The sequence below is a fragment of the Eurosta solidaginis genome, chromosome 2 (genome assembly GCF_040869045.1).
Source record: "Eurosta solidaginis isolate ZX-2024a chromosome 2, ASM4086904v1, whole genome shotgun sequence".
NCBI lineage: Eukaryota > Metazoa > Arthropoda > Insecta > Diptera > Tephritidae > Eurosta > Eurosta solidaginis.
This window is the reverse complement of record NC_090320.1, coordinates 58,308,471-58,332,607: the sequence shown is the minus strand read 5'-3', so window position 1 is coordinate 58,332,607 and position 24,137 is coordinate 58,308,471. Positions and strand designations below refer to the sequence as shown.

General features: G+C 38.1%; 1 protein-coding gene across 2 annotated transcripts in view; it reads right to left on the bottom strand.

The window, feature by feature from the left end:
- Window positions 1–262: 262 nt before the first annotated feature.
- The window catches only part of LOC137239797 (mitochondrial basic amino acids transporter), a 34,612-nt gene continuing 10,737 nt past the window's right edge, over window positions 263–24,137 (bottom strand). The window contains exons 2-4 of one of the 2 annotated variants that reach the window (XM_067765473.1): window positions 13,208–13,304; window positions 3,960–4,421; window positions 263–2,610 (exon numbers count right to left, since the gene is read on the bottom strand). In XM_067765473.1, coding sequence (XP_067621574.1) covers window positions 1,985–2,610; window positions 3,960–4,421; window positions 13,208–13,241 — 1,122 coding nt within the window. In that variant the 5' untranslated portion in view covers window positions 13,242–13,304 and the 3' untranslated portion in view covers window positions 263–1,984. Of the gene's footprint in view, window positions 2,611–3,959; window positions 4,422–7,836; window positions 10,661–13,207; window positions 13,305–24,137 lie in introns of those variants that run through there. The other variant, XM_067765472.1, reaches the window with a different exon arrangement.

Genomic DNA, 24,137 nt, shown 5'->3' with positions numbered 1-24,137 from the left:
TATAGCACTCTAGTACAACTTTTTTGGGGATTAGTGGAATTTTTTGTTGTTGGCCGACATTTCCATCACTAGATTTTTTCTGGGATGTTGCCATCGTTTAACCTAGTGCAAATACACTAGCGATCCGAGGTGAAATTAACGATCGTTTTGTAATAGAGAATGAGACCCTTAGGTTAATCGAGCCAAATGCTAAAGACGTAATACAGTTTCAAGCAATTTTCATGTTGACTAGTGCAATTAATAATTTTTATTTTTACCCACCTTAACAAAATTGTTACTCCCCTTTAAAAATATAAATGCTTTTTTAAATAAAATCTTAAAAACTTATATAAATTCGAATTTATTATTTAACCTATTTCCTATCTACAGAAGATTTTATGTTCCAGCACTATTTATTTAAATAAATAATTAAGTATACAATATAACAGACTTAAGAAACGTACATATATAATATGTATATGCATATATCAGTGGTCGTCTGCTAGTGAAATAATTATTTGCGCTCACTTCACACATATCATTATTCTCTTTCGTTTAGTCGTCGCTGCCCAAGCAGAGTATCAATATCGGAGGGGCTTATTGTTTAGTTGCGCATTTCCAAAAAGTTATTTTGCAAACAAACGCTCATACGCAGAATGTTTTAATGGTTTGATGTTAACAATATGTTTTGTTTCATTTTTTCGTTAGATTCAAGCAATAAAGTAGTATTTGTATGGTATATTTACGAAAAATTTTTTGATTGTCAACAAACATGCATACATACATCCTACCTCACTGCTTTTTTATCAACGATTGAAACACTACCACTACGACAAAACTAACACAACCACAGTTTCAATCTTGGTGACCACTGATATATATCTATAACAGTGGTCGGCAAAAATTAAAATGTAAGTGTATTAGTGGAGCGAGAGCATTAGCAACCCAGCAGGAAACTAAAGTTAAAATTACAACATGCATGCATCCATTTATACCAAAAATTTTGAAAAATTTCATGTTTGATTCAGAAATAATTTGAAATATATTCAAATCCCTCATATATTATAAAAATAAAGGCGAACACTCGCTTAAAAAATCAAAATTGCAACCGTGGATATAAAAAAATGCTTAAAAAATATTGTAACGAATTTACTGAAATTCCTCTTATTTGTAACCTTCTACTAACGTTCGAATCACAAAACTGTTGAATAAATAACTCCACTATTCAATAATGCAAAATGGCCTTTAGTCAAGTACTTCACAATACTACTACTTCTCGACAGATAGCGTGCTTAAATCAAACTCAATTGCTGATTGCTCAGATTGCGCTCTTTTATTCTCTTCGATTTCCTCGTTCCATATTTCTGGGCGCTTCTATTTCTAGAATTTACTTCTTTGTGATAGAATGTACAAGAGGGCTACTTTTTAGCGTATTGACAGGATGTTCAATATGGCGGCGTATAGGGCGTGTATTAGAAAGAGATACAGAATGAGACCACGGTGATCAATTAAAAGTCAGGTGATCGGTTCTATTTGAAATTTTGACGTCTAAGCAGAAGTTATCACACTTGTCTTATCCACAATGGCACAAAGTTAAATTCATGTCAATTTTTTACTATTTCGCTAAGTTTTTTTTTAAATATTCTATAGTAGTTTTTTTGGTGCAGAAAAAAAGGAGCCCAGTATGAAATTGCTACAACTTTTGTTAAAATAATTAAAAAAAAAACTCATATTGTATTGAAAAGTTATTTAATATAACATACCCAAAAAGTTAAAAACTCAAACCTAAACATGTTTGGAAGATGAGCTTCATATGGAGAGGCCGTGATACCAGTTGAGTTATCCCATCGCATTTCTCACAGCGAACCTTAACAGTTTTGCGACAGCCGCGCGTAGTTTTTATTCGTTGCTGTCTCGCTAACGACTGAGGATGGAAAGTAAGAATATGTGTGAAGAAAGTCTGGCTCATTTGAGCTATGGCGCGCCGACCACTGATCTATAATCACTAATCATTATCATCATTTAATTGTTTCACTTTCAAGCGCTCATCTTCGAAAACATAATACTTAAATTCTTTATCATTTTCTGGAAAAAATTCTTGTACCAAATCTTCAATATCGGAATGACAAACAGCTTCATTGAATGCGCCCAAAGTTTGTAGCATTCTAATCATTTTGGAACGTTTTTCTTTCACTTCGTGCCGCTCCTTTTCATAACTATGCAAATATGAAAGTGGCATCTCTACTGCTCTGGATACACCAGCTATGGCTAATTGATTTGTCTTCTGCAATTCTATAACTGATTGATTTGACAATTCCAAAATCCATGCGACCACATAAAAACAGGCCGCATTTGCGGGGAATGCACGTATTATGGTTGAATTTAGACCACGGAAAAAGAAATGCATACCATCCTTACGATAATTTTTTAACGCACAGTCCCAAGCGCCTTTATATACGGGTGCTGCGCTCAGACCATCTGCTTGTAGTAATGTCTTAACAACATCGATGGGATAACATACAAGCCACGAAGCAATACCCGCTAAACCACCAGCTGTTAGAGCATGAGGCACGCTTGGTTTTTCTTTTAACTGCATAACCCATTCGTAGCTAACAAAATAAGCTGCGAAACCTGTGAATGAGAAGAATGTAGAAAGCTTGTAAATACGAGTCGGACCCGTGCGCATCTTGCGCAACCAACATAAAAGTCTCTTATCAAATATCAACAGAAATGAGCTGTTCTATCAATGAATTCAAATTACAGCTTGCGCTGCCATCTAGCGCGTGGTAGCAACTGCCGGTAATGTAGTGCAAATATTCACAATAGTGCCATAGTACAAATAGATTTCTTTGTGTGCTCGCAATCGTTTGTTTTTAACAAATTATTTTAATAAAATATAGCTAAAAAAAGCACTACGACCAAAATTGCCTAAAGCTCGCTAATAGCCCGAATCTCCATCTTTACAACCAAAACTTCATTTATAGATTTGGATTCCAAATAAGAGCGAAAAAGGGACCCGTACATAAAAACAGCAATTAGAAATTATATATACGAGCCTGACCCGTGCCTATCTTGCGCAACCAATATAAAAGTCTCTTATCAAATATCAACAGAAATCATCTGTTTTATCAGTCAATTAAAACTTAGAGTTTGCGCTGCCATCTAGCGTATAATAGCAACTGCCGGTAATGCAGTGTAATCATTCACAATAGTCCCATAGTACAAATATATTTTTTTGTGTGATCACAATCGTTTATTTTTAACAAATTATTTTAATAAAATAAAGCTAAACAAAAGCACTACGATCAAAATTGCCCAAACCTCGCTAATAGCCCGAATCTCTCTCTTTACAACCAAAACTTTATTTATAGATTTGGATTCCAAATAAGAGCGTAAAAGGGACCCGTACCAGCAATTACAGCAATTAGAAATAATATATATGATGATGATTTTGCTCTTAAAGTTTTATATGTACACTTTAAATTTGGAGCTTATTTTGAGAGGAACACGACAACTTGTATTTCTATTGATAACCACGCCCACTTTTTATATATATATTATTTTGAAAACACAAAAAACCGGATTATTTAGTATGTAATACACCTAAAAAGTTGAAATTTGATGTGTGGATGGATATTGAGACTATTGATAAACATTTGAAAACAAAATTTTGAAAATGGGCGTGGCAACGTCCACTTGTGATAAAATCAACTTTACGAATATTATTAATCATAAATCAAAAACCATTAAGAGAGGTTGCCTTTACCATAAGGAATGCTTCGAGGAAAAATCAACGAAATCGGTTAAGGACCACGCCCACTTTTATATACAAGATTTGTAAAAGAGTCGTATACGAATAAAAAAAGCTATATCTTTGCAAAAAAAGAGCTTAATATGTATGAGGCATATGAAAGTACGAACTAGGTATGTATATGAAAAAGAAATTTCACTTCTTTCTAAATATTTTGTTTATAACTCACCTGGTACATCTCTCATTGCTGTCATGCCCAACCCTCGAAAGGCTCCCTTATAACCTTCATTCTTTATAACATGTCGTATAGATTTAAATGGACTTTTAAACTGTGGTGCTTTTGGATCAAGATGTTGCACTTGCATACGCGTCTTAGCTAATTCCATTGGTGAACAAACTATACTTTGTACGAAGCCCGAAGCGCATCCGGCTACGAAATGTGAATATAACGAATTTGAATCTGTCATTCCACGTTGTATATTTCCATAAACTCCAAAGACAATAGCATTTACAGCACTAATTCCCATCAATGGACTGGACATACCACGATACAAACTTGTGATACCATCTGTGCGAATTAAAGATGACATACAATGGAATGTACCGCGATAAATTGGATTTTTAACATCCTGCATCTGTAAATGAACTTTGACGGTATCGAACGGATGACCAACTAAAACACCAGCACAACCTGTAAGAAAGAAAACAGATGTATGGAATCTCGTATGTCTCGGTGAGACATAATATCATCGGTCCTATGAAAGACCAGCACGTTTCAATTCCCATGGAAAACTAGCACGATTTGTTGTTCGCATGGAAGAATAACACCTTTCACCTGTTCGCGAAAAAGACACGTTTCACATGTTTGCGTGAAAGACTATAACAGTTGTACATGAAAAGCTTAGCAATTATTTTATTCGTGATAAAATATTGTACATTTCTTATTATGGTCATTTTTTTAAACAATAAACTCACACAAAAATATTACGGTTCAAAAGGAAAATTCTTATTATTGGGCACACTTTTTCACGAGGTGGAGGTGGTACGACTTTGAAATAAAATTCAGTTCTGGCAGTTAAGCGACAATTAATGATGATGATATCTCAAAATAAATTGAGGCCGAGACCCCTTTCACTAATTTGTGGTGTGCTGCTTTTTTTGCTGCGGACCGACACGTTTTAAGCAGACTTCCAATGTCGTCGGCTAAGACAAATGCATTATTGTTTTTTTGAAAAGCGGAAATACATCCAAAGATTTTATTTTGTCGTTATACTCATGCATTTTTTCCACTCTCGTTATTGTGCCTTGTTGCTTTTTCTAAATCAAGGATCTAACTGGTGCTTTATGTTTGGTACGATCTCACTGTTTTGCTAGGGATGTTTCCAAATCGGTTGTATTTACTGAACTAAAGTTACGAACTAGTGGAACAATCTCAATCCTAGTGCTAGGCGTTTCGTAACTCGTTCTGTATCGGTTACAAACTAGGTTGAAGTATTGGTAATCGAAGTCATCAACAGAGTTGCCACCGGTTAACACGAAGGCTACGAGAAGTTCAACATCCACTAGACTAGAGAAGTCAGCCCAGTTATCCTGGGGGCCTACTCTGTATTGCGATGCGAAAGGCAGTGCGATGCGAAAATAAATTGCGATGCGAAAGGTAATTGGAACTCTGTAGCGCTATCGCATCGCTAACAATGTCGCTTTTTTATTTTTCGCTAATTTTTTGCTTGAGTATGCATCACTGACCAAACTCAAAGAAAGAGAACAAAAGAAACAAGGCGATTACAATTTCGGCAAACGATTAATTTTTGTTGAACAAATTAAAAAAAGGATTCTGTAGCATTATGGAACGATTTAAATGAAGAAAGGATTGATTTAAATTAAGAAATCCTCCCAGTTCAGAAATTGAACTGGAAGAAGTGAACGTGATAAATATGTGGAAAATCATGGAATGGGAAATATTGCTAGTTGTATCAGAGAACAAATAAAAAATGACATGATTTCAAATAGAAATGCTTTATAAAAAAGTGGTTTCGATTTGTTATTTATTTATGTATTTTAAGTCCACTAGGATTACAAATTGTTGCTTTTGTGTTTGTTTTGTTTTTTGAGTTGTCTTATATATTTTTAAATGAATATAAAGATATCAATTTATAAAATCATCAATTAATACTTACATATTTGAACAATGCGAATGCCTATTACTTGTAGCAAGAAAAATGCGAAAATGAATGCTGTTTGACATTCGCTTTCGCTTTACAGAGTGCCGGCAATGCGAAAAGGGAGAAAAATTGCGAATGGGCAAAATGTGAATGCGAAAGTCAAAATATACATGCGAATGTCAAGATACAGAGTACCGATTTTGCGATTTCGCGTATTTTTTCTTTCGCATCGCAATACAGAGTAGGCCCCCTGAACTTTCGAAAACTATCGGTAGCCAATTCAAAATTATCACCAACTATCCATAGTATTGGCTTTCCTATTAGTGGGCACCCATTTGATATTTGACTTTACAGACACTTTTTCGTAGTGTAGTTTCAGCTAAAGCCCTTGTGTTTTGTTAGCAATAACTGTACCGCGGAATTAAGTATAATATAACTGAACAGATTGAACCGTTTATTAAGAACGATGAACTACGAAAATTACAAGCGCAAAATGATATGACACAAAATAGAGAGAAAAATACTGGTACATATATGTATGTGACAGTGCTGCCATACAGTCAATATAAAATTTCCTTCAGTTGACGGGACGTAACGTTTCATTTGTTTGATGACGTTTGGTAAAGCATTCCAAGGAGTAATTCTAAGCATCCTGCCCGGTCGAGTCGGCGGACTCGAAATCTTCTTGGTCGAAGAGGCGGCACAGTTTCTGGACAGCTCGCTTCATAATTCCACTGGCGCTCTTCAAGGTGACATTGCGTATGGCACCGTCGTCGCCAGGATGGACTTCTGTCACACGAGCCATGCGCCACTGAGTTGGCGGTAGGTTATCGCTCTTAACCACCACAATATCACCGATCTTTATATCTGGGTTGCGCCTTTGCCACTTATTGCGCCTTTGAAGTGTGGTCAGGTACTCCTCACTCCATCGCCGCCAGAACTCTTGGTGCACTTGTCTGACCCATTTCCATTGCTTCAAACGGTTGGTTGGAATATGGCGTACGTCTGGTTCTGGAACAGCCAGAAGTGGAGCGCCGATAAGGAAATCGCCGGGTGTTAATGCAAGTTTGTCGTGAGGATCATCGTAGAGCGGAGTTATCGGACGAGAATTCAGACATGCCTCAATGCGTGCGGCTAAAGTCTGTAATTGACCATACCACAAAGTTTGCGAACCAACACAGCGGACCAAGTGATGTTTAGCGCTCTTGACAGCGGCCTCCCACAGGCCACCTTGATGAGGAGCGCTCGGTGTGATGAAATGCCAATTCGTCCCTGTGCTCGCTAAGGAGTGTTGAGTATAAGCGCCTTGCCATGCCGAAAAATCTTCTTGGAGAAGTCGATTAGCGCCTACGAAGGCAGTGCCGTTGTCGCTGTATAAATCACGACACGGACCACGACGGCTAATGAAGCGGGTGAATGCGTCGATGAAGGCTTGTGCGGACAGGTCGTCAACCACTTCTATGTGAACGGCCTTAGTAGCCATGCATACAAATATTGCCAAATACGTTTTAACGAGAGTGCGAGAGCGTTTCGCACCGATACGCAGAGTTAATGGTCCACAGTAATCTTTTCCAGATGAAACGAATGGTCTTCCAGGCTTAACTATCTTCCCGGGTAACGAAGCCATTTGCTGTTGGAACACTTGACCTGGATGACGACGACATACCAAACATCTGTGTATACAAGTTTTGACGGCCTGTCTAGCATTCAATATCCAATACCTGCGTCGTAAACTATGCAGCATCAGCTGGGTTCCACCATGGAGCGTGGTCTCGTGGTCTTGTCGTATTAGAAGCTGAACTAATGGAGTTGATTTCGGAAGTATTATAGGAAAACGTTGATCATCCTCTACATCAGCCTTAGCGAGCCGACCTCCGACACGTAACATCTGATGCTCATCTATAAATGGATTCAATGAGATTAATTTATTGGAAGATGACAAACCTAAAGCAGTCTTCAACTGATTCATTTCGACTTTGAAGTGTCTCTGTTGCTCAATGCGAATCAAAACATCCAATGCGTCGTCTCTTTCTCTGGCACTTATGACAGGTTGGCGAAGGTGTCGACATCTACCCAACCAACGCAGCATGATGGCCACCGTACCCAATAATCGCTGCATGGAACTGAATCGTTCATCCAATGGTATGACCTGACCATCTAGGCGTCGAGTTGCTAGTGGATAGGCAGAAGGAAGACTAGCCACTCCTGAAACGATGCGCATTTCACTACGATGTACTTCTGATTCGTCTTGACTAAGTAGAATTTCTTGCTCGGCTGACTGAAGTTCTATGAAACCTGGCCCACGCCACCAAAGCCGATGATTCAGCAATTCCTTTGGAGTGATGCCCCTACTCGCGCAATCGGCAGGGTTCTGTGCTGAGCGAACATGGTACTAGCGATCAGGAGATGTTAGCTCTTGAATCTTGCGAACTCTATTTGATACGAATGGTTTAAGTGTTGTTGGGTGCTTCTTCAGCCAGTACAATACGATCGCCGAATCGGACCATAAAATGTACGGAGATGCGTCCAAACGCAAAGCACTTCTCACATTATGCAAAGTCTCAGCCAGAAGAAGCGCAGCCGAAATTTCAAGGCGGGGTATCGTCGCACCTTTCAATGGTGCTACCTTTGTTCGTGCAGTTAGTAATGATAAGCGCACACAATCCGCGTCATTTATTTGGATGTATATAACAGCAGCATATGCTTGTGAACTGGCGTCACAAAACCCGTGTAACGTGGGTTGATTATTCCGAACCATGCCCAACCAGCGATTGAAGCGGATTTCGCTAAGGGCCCCAAAGTATTGAGTCATTCGTCACGGATTCTTCGGGTAACGGCGAGTCACAAGATAGACCCGCAGACCACATCCTCTGGAATGAATAGCTTTCCTGTTATGATTGCTGGTGCTATCAGTCCAACAGGATCGAAAAGACGTGCCACCTCGCTGAGCACATGCCGCTTGGTAGGTATCTGCCTTGCCTGATTAAGATCGACATGGTAGAATAACTGACCGGACACCGAATCCCACCTCAATCCCAATACCGTTGCCACAGATGCCGTGAACGTGTAACTAGAAAGAGACGGGTTATTAGATAAATACAACAAAACCTTACTATCATTGGAATTCCACTTCCTCAGCTTAAATCCACCGTTGGATATAATGGTGTCCACGTTCAACGCTAGATCAACGGCTTGGAAGACATTGTCGCAACTTATTAAAAAATCATCAACGTAGAACGAATGTAGTATCTCTTCGCGCGCGATGATCGCTTTCGTAGCATCAGGAACGGTCGAGTAGTTATCATGTGCGCATTGTTGTAAAGCACGAACAGCGTTGTATGGACTGCACGCCATGCCATATGTCGGAAGGAGACTCTCGCCATATGATTCTCTGATAGTCTCGATGCTCCGGCGCCACCAAAACCTGGCGGAACATCTTCTCAATGTCACCAGTAATTGCCACTTGATAACGCCGGAAATACAACAGGATGTTGATTAGCGAGTCCTGGATTGTTGGACCCATCAGCTGAATGTCGTTGAGCGATAAACCAGTAGTGGTCGGCGCCGAAGCATTAAATACGACTCGACCGCATGATGTGGGATATAATAGCAGCCAGTATGGTCGTACGGTGATTCTACCTTCTCCATATGGCCCAAAGTAGCATACTCTCTCATGATTTTTACCTAGTTTTCTCTCAGTGTAGGGTCTGAAACTAAGCGTCGTTCCAGCCGCTCGAACTGGCGCATGGCCAACGAGAAAGACTCTCCAAGATGTGTAGCGTCGCGCCGCAAGGGCAGGTGTATGACATAACGTCCGTATTGTGTACGGGAGTGTGTGGTATCAAATATCTTACCACACTCATCTTCGCCAGATTCATCCGCCGTTGGAACCTCTTCAATCTTCCAGAACCTGTGCACCAGTTCTTCTAGGCGAACGTCATCTTCGCCAACGACGGTCTTAAATGAAAGCGATGAAATATTGGAAACTGAAGATACTGTTGCAGGGCCAAATACCACTCAACCAAAGTGTGTACGCTGGGCGCAAGGTTCGTCTGGTCGTGCACCGATGACCTCACCCTGTACGATTTGTCCCCATACATCTGCACCGATGAGAACGTCGATTGCTCCTGGCGTACCAAACCAAATATCAGCCAGATCGAGTCCTTTCAGATGTGACCACTGGCTTACGTTAACCTTCACTGCGGGAATCTCAGACGTGATGGACGGTAACACCAGTGCTTCAAGTTGTATGCTGAAATCCTTCGTTGTCGACTTAAGTGTGAGCGTTGCGCTGCCATTTGTTCGGGTGTTTACTGTAGCCCCGACGCCTTCCACATTCACATTATATTTACGACGATAAAGCTGCAAAGAGTTTGCCAAGCGATCAGTTATGAAGCTTACCTGCGATCCCGGATCACATAAAATGCGAGCCACGCGTTGAATTAAGCTTTCTCCAAATGCATATGCACGCGCTGTTGCCAAAAGAGTGATTGCGTGTGATTGCGCAACGCAGCCATTCGCAGGTACGGTTAGTCATGATGTTAATTTTGGCTTCGCTTGATCACTAGCCTCGTCTATCACTGCAGGCAAAGCCGTCTTGTTGGGTTTGTCACGACATAAAAGAGTCTTGTGCTTACGGCCACAGCTTCTACAACCGCCAGAGGGGCACTGACGTGAAGAATGACCACTACGTAGACATATGTAGCATAGCTTTAAAGTTTTGACTGCTTCAAAGCGCGCATCTATCCCCATTGCTGTGATAGCGGGGCACCTTGGCAATGTGCACATTGTCCAACCTTAGTGGATGCCACGTGAGATTTCACTTGTCGTTGTTGTCGCGCAGATTGCCCACTGGATGGTTCTGGAACAATGCTATGAGCGCGTCTCTCCAAAAATTTAAGTAAATCGTATAGAGTTGGTATTTCATGCGTCGAACACTTCATGGACCAATCTCTCTTCGTTAGCGTTGGTAATTTCGATACCACAATTGGCACCGCCAAAGCATCCCAATTTTGAACAGGGATTTCCATTACGCGTAGAGCACGAAGTCTCGTGCACCGTATCAACAATAGCAAGTAATGCCTTAGTCGATTCCTCTGTAGCAACTTTGAGGTTAAGGAAACGTGACACGTGTATCTCCGCAAGTTGCTTCTTTTTGTCGTAGCGCTCCTTAAGAGCCTTCCACACCTCTTCGTAGCCGCCTGAGTAGATTCTTTCGGTTAATGGCACTGCGCTGACACTAAAAGCTTGCCGTAGTTTGCCCAACTTGAATGCTTCTGGGAAGGAAGCCCGATGCACTAATGTTTCGAAGGCATCTTGAAACGCCAACCACTTGCACATGGCACCATCGAATTGTGGAATAGCTAATGGATCAAGTTTTAGATCCAACGAGCAACCTTCTAAGCTTGCAGTAGGGCTGTTACGTGTAAGCCCATTTGATGTGGGCAGTGATTTTTCTTTGCATGCGGCAATGAGGCGATTAAGTTTGCTGCACGCTTCTACATACACCTGCTCGATATCTTCCCACAGGGCTTCATGTGCCGCAACTTCCGCGGTTTCAGCTAATCCAATTAGGTGGTCGTGATTCTCCGTAAATCGCGCAAAATGTGATTCTAGCATTTTCAGCTCCTGTTCCAGCTGAAATACATCCAAATCGTTGACTGTCTCCCTATTTACGCGCTCGAGAATGCGCCTTATTGATTTGACTGCCGTTGAACGCAATTTCAATTCTGCCATTTTGTACTTAACCAAAAAATAGTCCTTACAGGAGGCACCAAAATGTTAGCTATAATTGTACCGCGGAATTAAGTATAATATAACTGAACAGATTGAACCGTTTATTAAGAATGATGAACTACGAAAATTACAAGCGCAAAATGATATGACACACAATAGAGAGAAAAATACTGGTACATATCATGATAAAAAAAATGGAGGTAGTTCCATTTAGTGTGACGTTAGCCACTTGACTTTTGCGGGGACAATGACAATTTCACCAAAAACAAGCTACCAGATTGAAAAATGTTACGAATTTTTCTACTTTTGATGGATTTCATATTAGCGAATACGACTAAATTACTTTCAGTTATTTTAAATAAAAAATAAAAAACAATGAGCCCCATGCCTTGGAAATATTTTAATACGAAATATCAGCCTAGAAAAGAAGATTTTTAATAAGTTTTTCGAGTTCCCGAAAATTATTTTGTTGGATGAAACGTGGATCGAAGTATGCAAAGCAAGGGAATATAGTGCGTACGTTTGCTCAGAACATTTTGACAAAACATACACGTTTGTCAATTGCTTGCTCAAAAGAGGTCCTTATAAACCGACACCGTAATTTCTAGATAAATTGGCTACAGGTCCATATTTTTTATTTTTTTATTTATTGTATAATTCAAGCGTTGCGCTTTAGGAGGGAATTGTTAAACCATTTTTTAGGAGAACATTACCCCGTAGCTCTGCAGGTTAGCCACTAGTTATGAGTATTTTTGCCCGTTGTACCAGGGGTCAACTTGGGACAGCCCCGTTTATACACATTCTGTGTCCTTTTAGCATTGACATAGATGTGCAGACTTTGGAGGTACAAGCTGCCATAAAGATATGAGTCATTAACCAATGTATGAGTAATTATCCACTATTTTTCAATCGATATGTATGCACATAAATCATGCTAAAGCATATTATTATTGTCTCAGATGACCGTTGCGTTTTCATCCTAAAGGAAATTTCCATCTTGAAAACCCACAATTTCGCCTTAAACAGTAACGGTATGGCAACGCTTCTGGCAAAACAACAAACATTATGAAACTTCAAAAAACCCCAAATACGTAAAAAAATTTTGAGTGGAACTACCTATTTTTTTATCATGGGTACATATATGTATGTGACAGTGCTGCCATACAGTCAATATAAAATTTCCTTCAGTTGACGGGACGTAACGTTTCATTTGTTTGATGACGTTTGGTAAAGCATTCCAAGGAGTAATTCTAAACAGGTTTATTAACTTTTGCGAAGAGGACGTTAGCCTCCTCTTCCAGTTCAGGTAAACATGATTAATAAAACTTTGACAACAATACAATATTTTCTGTAACGTAAGAAGTAAGATATCATTTCCTCATATTCTCGGAGATTCTTAGTTTACTTCAACAGAAACACAATTGTCCTACCAGTTTTGTTGTTGTTCCATAGTGTATAGGATTTGATACAAAGATCTGAGTTCCATTCTTTAATAAAACTGGTTGATTTAACAAAAGAGGTACAATCATCATAATGACTTATGTCTTGCGACCACTGTTACATTTTTGCTTATACTTACCACCTAGGCAGCCCGCTACAAAATCCAGCGCCATTCTAACTATTAATTCACTATTTACCGGAACTAGATTATCTAGATGTACGGCTTCTGGTGAGGCCTGGAATAAAAAACGAAAAAAAAAATATTTGCATTAGCATTTTTATATTGTTAGCCTTAGTCATATGAAGCTGCCTTTAGATTAGTCGACTTTCGGAGAAGAGTGGGAGAAATAGTAAATAAACACTCTGACAGTACCGGCAAGGATTAAGAGTTGCCCGGCGCTCGGGGAAGGAAGCGTCCAACCAAATCTGAGAGCGAGTTTTTGGCATGGACCGGCATTCTCCAACAACATCACTGCAGAGAGAAATTCTCAATACTGCCACCAATTTGAGGAAAAAGTTGTTGACGGAAGAAAGAAGGAGCGATCAGCTGAAGGCGCAAACCTGTTTTACAGAGGTGGAAATACCACAGTCCTAGGTCCAAGTGGCAGTCTTGCCCCACATCGTACAGACGTAAACATCCAAAGCTGAAAGACAAAGGGAATCCAATAGCAAGGAGCATAGTAAAGCCTTCAAGAAAAATATAGCACAAACTATCTATTAATTATATTAGAGTGGAAGCTCAGTGTGGAAGAGATCGAAGAAAGCCTCCGCGGCACTGTTTCCATGCAAGAGGATGCTAGAATGCGCGTACGGCTTACCCCCAAACTCTCTCATTGGATATTTACGGCAATTGTCAAACCCATACTTTACTATAGGGGCCTAGTTTGGCGCATAGCCACACAAAATGTACGTATAGTACGTGTACCAATAAAACTTGAAAGGGTATGCAGATAATCAATGATAGGCATAACTGCAGCCCTGAAAACTACCGTGTCTGAGCTTCGAAAGAGATCTTGGGTCCACAATTGAGCCAGAGAGTTGGCGAGAGGGTGCAGAAATGGCAGAACACATTATGCATGTGTAAACCGATGGTTTTAAATTCACGGAAAGGGTAGGATGTGTTGTTTACTGTGTCGATCCAGAAATAAGTATATGCTACAGGCTGCCGGACAACTGCAGCGTCTTTAAGGTGGAAATTAAAGCCGTGAAGAAAGTAGCTGAAGTTCTGGAGAAAGCTTGCCTAAGCTGCAGTCACGTCAATATATATATTGAGCGGCAGGCGGCGATTGAGGCAATGATCTCATACAGTATTTCAGCAAGAAGTGTCCTCAAATGCAAAGACGCATTGGCAAAACTACGCGCAGGCCGGATCATACATTTACACTGGGTTCCCGGTCATAAAGGGATACAAGGTAACAATAATTTCGATGAGTTGGAAAATATGGGTGTAGCACTCGCTGAATCGACGGTAAACGTCCGAATTCGTTTGGGCGAAATCAAAAGGAGACATGACTTACCTAAGATTCATCAAGCAGGAAGGGCTTGGACAGAAGCGCGGGCTGCAAAATTTCTAAGATCACAGGCAAATCCTTCGACGTTAAACTCACAAACTTGATCATATCTCTAAAAAGACAAGGCCTAAGGCTCGCGATGGTCATACTAACTGGACCATTGTAAATTTTACCAAGTAGCGCAACTAACAGCTGATCGGTGAAAATTCGCACATTCACACGCACAGTTCTCGACTCAGTTTCAAAAAAAAAATTTAGGTTATTTAACTCAAATTTTAAAGTGAGATAATCCTTACGAATTTATGTATTTAGAATATATAAGGCGTTTTTGTTGTTATTAAAACAATAGTTTTACTTATATTATAGCTTTTATCATTTTTTTTTTAACTTTGAAAAAACTCCGAACACCATTCCTTCATTATATGACATTCGACTGCCTAGTCCACTGCCTTCCACTCTATTCGCAACGTAACCTCTATTTAAGCTGCCAAACCAGGCATGCTTAACGAACGAAACGATATCATTTCGTTACGATAATCAACGTTAATAAACGAAACGAAGTCATTTCGTTTCGTTTATTAACGTTAAGAACGACAAATTAACGTTAATTTGACGATCTTAACGTTAATAAACGAAACGAAGTGACTTCGTTTCGTTTATTAGCGTTGATTATCGTAACGAAATGATATCGTTTCGTTCGTTAAGCATGCCTGTGCCAAACTATATAGTAAACAATGAACTGGACACTGCCTTCTGGCGTCACATGCTTTTAAGTTAGGCCTCGTCAGATGTAAGAAGAGCGAGCTGCATAAAGTAGCGGTTGAGCACGTGCTGTGTTCGTGTCATTGTTTACTATATAGTTAGAGGTTATGTTGCGAATAGAGTGGAAGGCAGTAAAAGAAGGCAGTCGAATGGAGTGGAATGAAGAACAGCAGGAAGAGTAGAGTTGCATTGCATCAATATGCCTTCAATCTTCGTATCAATATTAAAGATAAATGTAGAAAAAATACCTAAATCATTGAATTGTACCTGGACGACCGAGCTTTGCTCAGCAATCTTCGAGTATACCGCATAACATACTTTGTTCTAAATGTCATCATTAATCAAACTCTACTTTCTTTATATGTACATATATTATATATTTTTATTTACCAATATTTGATTTCCCTAAAAAGAGATTTCAAAAACATATCAAACACTAACCGAAAAATGAACTGGAATGAAAAATTTGAAATGGGTAATTCCAGCCTATAGTATAAGGGATTGTTATGATAATTAGTGAAATCGAGAACTAAGTTATTTAGGTCGAGTATCTGCATGCACCGAATTATTAATTTCAAACATTGTTTTAGTTATACACTATGAAAGTCTCACAATTTTATTACATTCCAAAAACTTGTAAATTTCACGAATGACAACTATCATTTAGTTTAATTAAATGTCAACTTACTTCCCTAAGCTCCATCTGTTGGTAAGTAGTTAAATGGTTAGAGGTCGTTTTCAAATTGAACATATGCCTATGTTCAACGGTAGCAAATTGCCATGGTGAGATATCTTTTTGCTATGGTGAGAAATCTTTCTAATAGTAATCTGTGAGAAATTGCAATTATTCATTTCATATTTGCCAAAAATGTGCATTTAAATATATTTTGCTAGAATTTGCCACGGTGCCTTGATATTGCATTTCAATTTTATTAGCGTGTATGAAATTTATAAAATTAAGTCGAATCATGTGTAAGATTTTTTACGAAGGTTTTTAACTTTAATGTTCTCCTTTAAAGCTTTAATAGAATATGAGTAAGTAGAGTACTATTTCGTCTAACTACCCCAACCCTAAGTGGTATCCCTACTCAAAAATGTCCGTATTTTAATGCGGAGTGAAATACCTTTCGTTTGATAGGCACATCGGCATATCTCATGCATTTTTTTTTTAATTTCGAATAGGTGGCAACCCTAAATGGCAACCCTACCCCTTTTGTAATGCGTAGTGAAATACCTTTCGTTTGATACCCATATCGGCATATCTCATGCAATTTTTTTAAAATTTCGAATAGGTGGCAACCCTAAATGGCAAATCTACTCAAAAATGTCCCTATTGTAATGCGGAGTGAAATACCTTTCGTTTGATAGCCACATCGGCATATCTCATGCAATTTTTTTTAAATTTCGAATAGGTGGCAGCCCTAAATGGCAACCCTACTAAAAATGTCCCTATTGTAACGCGGAGTGAAATAACTTTCGTTTGATACCCATGCCAGCATATCTCATGAAATTTTCTTTTTAATTTCCAGTAGGTGGCAACCCTAAATGGCAACCCTACTCAAAAATGTCCCTATTGTAATGCGGAGTGAAATACCTTTCGTTTGATAGCCACATCGGCATATCTCATGCAATTTTTTTAATTTTGGAGTAGGTGGCAACCCTAAATGGCAACCCTACTCAAAAATGTCCCTATTGTAATGCGGAGTGAAATAACTTTCGTTCGATACCCATATCGGCATATCTCATCCAATTTTTTTTTAATTTCGAATAGGTGGCAACCTTGTGAAACATTCTGAGTGGCAACACCTAGGTAGAAAGTCCTAGAAGGTTATACATTATCTCTGTGGCAAATTTCATTTAAATCGGTTGAGCCGTTCAACTATGGTCTGGCGATCGGGGTTTGCTGGCCAAAAATCATTTTCTAAAGTATCCGATATCAATTTTTTTATACCCTCATAAAAATAATACTTCAGACTAAGAAAGTGCGATCTTAGTTTTTTCTTTAAATATTTGGCAGTAAAGATTTCAGCTGTCAAATTTCGCATTTCAAAAAAAAAAAAAAATTTGTAATAGTTCCTTTTCAGCTTCCTCGTATTTAAAAGTTTAATAATTCCTCAGATAGTGCATATATTTAAAAAAAAGGTGAATGGAGGTCAATACGAAAGGTAAGTATTTGTGGTTAAAGGAAAAATCAATTAATATTGATTGCTGCATAAATAAAATTAAAGAAAAAAAAACTTTTTTAAAAATAAGCTTTTATTATGGTTAATAAAATTAACTAAAAAGTAAACAATAAATTGACTCTAAAGAAATATAACACTTTATAAGTTCATTGTAAGCTTAAACGATAATTAGGCTTTTTCGTCTGCGACAAAAAAATTCTATATTGTACATAATTATATTTTTTTAACATTAAAACTTTACACCTAAATTATTAAAGCTTACAGTTTATATCACAGTCCTAATTGTTCTAATAAAAAACGTGTTAAATTTTGATGGTATAATTAAGAACATTTAGGATCTCATTTTCTTGCTATCGCAATGTAACAACCTTTTATTAGAACAATTAGGACTGTGATATAAACTGTAAGCTTTAATAATTTAGGTGTAAAGTTTTAATGTTAAAAAAATATAATTATGTACAATATAGAATTTTTTTGTCGCAGACGAAAAAGCCTAATTATCGTTTAAGCTTACAATGAACTTATAAAGTGTTATATTTCTTTAGAGTCAATTTATTGTTTACTTTTTAGTTAATTTTATTAACCATAATAAAAGCTTATTTTTAAAAAAGTTTTTTTTTTCTTTAATTTTATATTTTACTTTTTAGTTCGTTTAATTAACAAGTAATAGAAGCTTGTTCTTAGAAAAGCCTTTTTCTTAAATTTAATTTAAATATGAATTTTTTTTTTAATTTTTAGTAGGGTAAAATATTGTTTAAATAAGTTACGTAAACTTTACTTAGTTATTTGTAACGTTTCTCATTCTATCCATTTCTTTTAATGCATCAACATTACAGGGTTTCTTCGAAGTCAACTTTGAACAGTCAAGTTCTTCGATTCGAATACCTGATAAAGACCTAGCTCGGCTTAAAGCCACATAAGCTTGACCAGCAGCAAATAATTTGCAGCCTAGATAAATAACAGCATGATCTACAGTAGTTCCCTGCATTTTGTGCACAGTTGAAGCCCACGACAAGACAATCGGGAGCATTCTTCTTTCAGCTGTGCCGTGATTAAATTTAGAAGGAAATTGAACTGATTTAAGCTGTATTATATGAACGCCATCGTTACCAAAGTCTACGCGAACCGATGGTATATCGTTATGGTACAGTTGAGCACGTCTGTAATATGGCCACATAATTTCAGTAATGTGACCTATTTTTTTTTTTTTTTTTTTTTTTTTTAATGGACGTTGTGGCAGCGCGCTGCCCTCAAGTGGCCCAATGAAACCAGGCTAATCCTGTTCACGCGATCGATTTATACATATATATAATAACTTTTTTTTTTTTTTTTTTTTTTTTTATTTTGCCGAGTCTTTGATGGGCAGCGGTTTGTCAAGCGTCACGATCTGAGACTGCTCAGCTACAGAAGAAATTTCATCAGCCAAGCGTAATACTTAAAGAGAACAGAAGCAAACGTATTATACATTAATTTAGAGAGGTGAGAACAATCTTTTTTATAGAAAAAAGGGAGTCCGAGCTATCAAATGTGTTTGAGTGAGAGTTATAATCTTGGCATAAACGCCGAAAAGGTTCATTTTGTTCGAAATTCGTTCTACATTGTTTCAGCAGAAGAGGTTTGAAGTGTCTCGATGTCCGAGAGGGAACGCAAAAGTTCACTTCATTCAGAAGGAATGGGCTCGAAATTGATCCATTTAAAAGTTTTGTCATAAATATCACACCAAGCATTTCCCTTCGACTAGCAAGAGTTGGAAGATTGATAAGCTTTAATCGATTAGTATAAGGTGGAAGATTAGTTAAAGAGTCCCATTGGAAATTTCTTAAGGCAAATAGTAAAAATTGTTTTTGTATTGATTCGAGACTGTCTGCATGGACTTGATAACGCGGATTCCAAATTATCGAGCCGTATTCTAATATTGGCCTAACTAATGTTGTAAAAAGTGCTTTAGTTATGTAAGGGTCGTTAAATTCTTTTGACCACCGTTTAACAAATGCAAAAACACCTTTACCTTTATTCACTGTAGCATTAATATGAAGATTGAAACTAAGTTTGGAATCCATCATGACTCCCAAGTCAATAAAATTATTTACAGTTTCTAGACTATAGTTGTTAATTGTATATGAAGCTGGTGGCGAAACTCTCCGAGAAAAACACATGAATTTACATTTTTTGAGATTGAGCGGCATATAATTTACATTGCACCAGGTAACCAAGTGATTTAAATCCATTTGAAGCAAGGAATGTTCCTCAGCCGAGGCACATGATTTGAAAAGTTTTACATCGTCTGCGTACATCAAGATTTTTGAGTATTTAATTGTACCAGATATATCGTTTATGAACAACAAGAACAGAATCGGACCAAGATGGCTGCCCTGAGGAACACCAGAAGAAACATTGATGACCCCAGAAAGTGTATTTTTAAAGATTACTTTTTGCGTACGATAACCAAGATACGAAGAAATCCAACATATAAGACGGGGTTGAAAACCGAGTTGACTGAGCTTATGAATAAGTAATGGGTGTGATACTTTGTCGAAAGCTTTACTGAAATCGGTGTAAATTACATCAGTGTGAAGGCCTTTTCTAAATCCATTAGAAACGTGGGTGGTAAATTCTAGTAAATTGGTGATAGGTGATTTGCCCTTACAGAACCCATGCTGCGAGCTTGCAATTATGGGGGAAATAGGGAATGTTAGGTGGTAGGTAACAATAGCCTCAAATAACTTTGGGATAGCGGATAACTTTGCTATGCCCCGGTAGTTTTCTATTGAAGACCTGCTTCCATTTTTATGAAGCGGAATAAGAAAAGATTCCTTCCATATTGTTGGGAAAACGCCATAAATTAAAGATAAATTAAATAAATCTGTTAGCGGCTGATAGATGTTTGCGGCACATTTTTTAAGAAAGTGTGTCGGGATCCTGTCGGGGCCGTATGAATATGATACTTTTAAAGTTTTTAAATAAGATAATACATCTTCTGAAGATATAAATGGAGCTCTGATTGAATAACATGAATCAATATGGTATGGGTATTCATTAGGTGGAACGTTGGTCTCAATAGAGTAATTTGATTTGAAAAATTCCGCAAAGAAGTCGGCGATCTCTTGATCATCGCTGGAAATATTATCTTGGAATTTCATGGATGATGGAAACCCTTTCACCCTGCGTTTAGAGTTTACGAATCCGTAAAATGCCTTCGGGTTGCAAGTTATATTTCTTTTCATTTTACAAAGATAAGCTTTGTAACACTTTTTGTTCAATTGAAAATACTTGCAGCGTAGAATCGAGTACTGTAAGTAATGGTTATGTAAACCCGTCTTTTTGAACAACTTGAAAGATCGAGACTTTTTATTCTTTAAAATTTTCAGCTCTTTAGTGAACCATACTTGGCTTGTATCGGAATGTACACAAATCCGCTTAGGTACGTATTTTTCAAAAAGACAGTAAATGGTATTGTAAAAGTGAGAAACGCTTTGCTCCACATCAGCATTAAATGTTGGCCACACTATTCGAGATAGATCACGATTTAATTTTTTATAATTGGCCTTCGCAAAGTCGAAGCGATAACTGGAGTCGTATCGTTTATTTCCGCTGTTACAAGCATAATTTACAACTTCGTAAACTATTTTGAGGGAAGGGTGGTAAGCATCTTCAGGTTCAATAATGGGTTCGCATCGACTAATGGAATATTTAGATTCATCATCCACAAAGGCTAAATCCAACACTCTTCCGAATTTATTCGACTGGATGTTGATTTGTTGAAGGCACAGCTCAGACATTCCGTCTAGAAATTCATTGTTGGAAGACTTTGACGAAACTGGTACGATATTAAAGTCAGAGATGCACCATGATATGTGTGGCATATTGAAGTCACCCAAGACAATAATGGAATCGGAAGGCTTTAGCATCGAATTAACAGTTCTTAGCAAGGAAATGTGATTCATATAAACGGACAGTTCAGAAGATGGCGGGATATAACAGATGGCCAAATAAATGTGGATATTTGCTAGTTGTGTGCGTATGCACAAGAACTCAGTTGTATCGGTGGCGGTTACGCAAATCTCTTCAGATGGTATTGAAGAGTGTACAGCAAGCAGAACCCCACCTCCAACCCTGCTCAGGCGGTCATTTCGATATATCTGGTAGTCATTACAGAGGATCTCTGAGTTAAAAACATGAGGTTTCAGCCAGGTTTCGGTTAAAGCAATTATATCGTAGCTTGAGTTAAATGATTTTAAAAACAGTTCTGTTAACTTGGTGTTTAAGCCTCTAACATTTTGGTAAAGTATATCTAAAGCAGATTTTTCGTTCAGTTTTTTGACTCAGTGTTATTAACAGGGATCTTTGCCAAGTTTGGAACACTCTTATTCCGCCTATATTCAAATTCCCGCACAAGTGCCCCAGAGGGCCAAAAATCGTTACTCAAGATAGTGTCAAAATGGTCAATAGGTACATCTAATCTAAAGGAAGATACGTTTCTTTCATAACTAAAATTAAATTTCCGAATTGTTACGTCATGGGTTTTCCTTTTTGAGAAGATATACGATTTCAGATCCTCCTCAGTAGTATCCCTGTCGAATCTTGACACGAATATCGATTTTTTAGGAGGGACTACAACCAACTTCCTAGTTCCAGGCTCAGTCGCCTGAGAACGGTTTGCAGGTTCAATATTTTTTCTAGCTGCTAGTTTTGTTGGAGGTGCCTTTGATGTTGAAGGCTCTACTGTAAGAGGACTTGGAGATGCTAAGTTTATTAATTCTATCGTGCTAGGTGTAGGAACGATTGGGTTCTGGATGTTTTGAACGGGGTCTAGGGTCAATACGCCAGCCGAGACATCAGTTCGTTTTCGTTTGCTGTCACGACTGTCGCTGTTAGCATTAGCAGCTGAATCGGTAATACATTTGAAAGTTTTAAACAAGTTTTCATAATACTTGAATTTATCCCCCAATGTAGAAAGTTCCTTACCGATTTCGGAGAATGCGTTTCGGGTATGTTTGAAAAGCTTAAAAAGATCCACTTCGGTGGATCTGCATTTCAAGCACGACCAACGCACACCCTTGTTATCGTTGATCGCATCACACACCCTTGCTGTCAAACTAGCGCACTTCATATGAGCAAGCTCATCACAAAGCCAGCACGACACGAAACGCTCGGTATCACCTTTCAATTGGCAGTTAACAAAATTGCAAGACATTATAAGTTAAAGTAAAATTGATTAAACAGACGGAGGCAGTGAAAATAGTTTGGAGATCACAGTAAGAAAATCACTGTTTGAGCAGTTTGAAGATCACTGTATGTGCAGTTTAAGATCGCTATTAACTGACGCTTAACAACACACAATGCAAACAGCTGTGGCAGTGAAAAGAAAATGAAGTAAATGTGCACGAGCAAATAACAATTGAAAACTGAAAATATGTAAATGCCAATCAAATGCAACAACAAATATGCAAAGTGACTCGGCAAATATGTATGTATGTATGGATATACACACTTTATCAATTATTTTTAAGATACAATTTATTTTAGTAAAGAAAGCAGAACTTTAAATTGCGAATGCAGTACACAACGTGTTTACACTTATTTTTAGCACAATAATTATTTAAACAAACAAATTTATTTATTTAAGACAAAATAAGGCACAGTAGAAATCAAAACACAACTTCACAGCTTGACGTTCGCACTTTACTTATTGCTCCATTTACAAGTCCCTTAGCAACGTCAACGTTAGACCTCAACATAACTTTAGCACCAACAAATATTTCTAGTTCTTTTGGAAGACCTCCTGTTTTGTTAATGTCTGAGTGTATTATATTATTAACATCAATATGATCATTGTTTTTTGTTCCATCAATTAATTGATCTTGGGCTGTTATTTTAAATATTTCTATATTTTTCTTCCTAAAATGTTCGAGAACGGCTGCATTGTGTTTATTGACTTGCTGATTCGTTGGGTAAATTCGTAGAGCGTTTTCAATGGAGAACTCTCCAGAGCTATTTACAAGTAATTTCTGCATAAGATCAGAAAAGTGTTCGGTAGTCATCTCACCTACTCTCAAAGCGTTCAATATATTCACAAACTTATCGCAACCCTTTTGTCTCATGTTCTCTTTTAGCTCTATTAAAGAGAACAGGCGCCATAAATGTGTCGCTGGAACCATTCTTCCTGGTTGATCGAATACTTGGTTTCCTCGTACCGGAGGTAGTTGCATTAGATCGCCGAACAAGAGCACATTAAGACCACCGAACATTTCTTCACTGTTCTTAAGCTGTTTTAATCTGGATTCGATCATGCAAAGCATCTCATACGGCACCATTGATATTTCGTCAATAAATATAAATTGTATATCTTTCCACTGCAACCGCATTAATCTGAGAAAGTTTCCCGTCAGCATAGGCATTTGGGATATTTTTCCATCTTTTTGCACAGGTAACTTTAGTGCAGTATGAAGTGTAGAGCCTCCAATCAAACGCGCTGCGACTCCTGTTAGAGCGCACACTTTAACGACAGTCTTGGCATGGCAACGGTTGGCTTGATTTTTCAGCAATTTAAACAAAAATGTTTTACCAGTTCCCGCGTTCCCTGTAATGAAGAGCCTTAGTCTGTTGTCGTCTC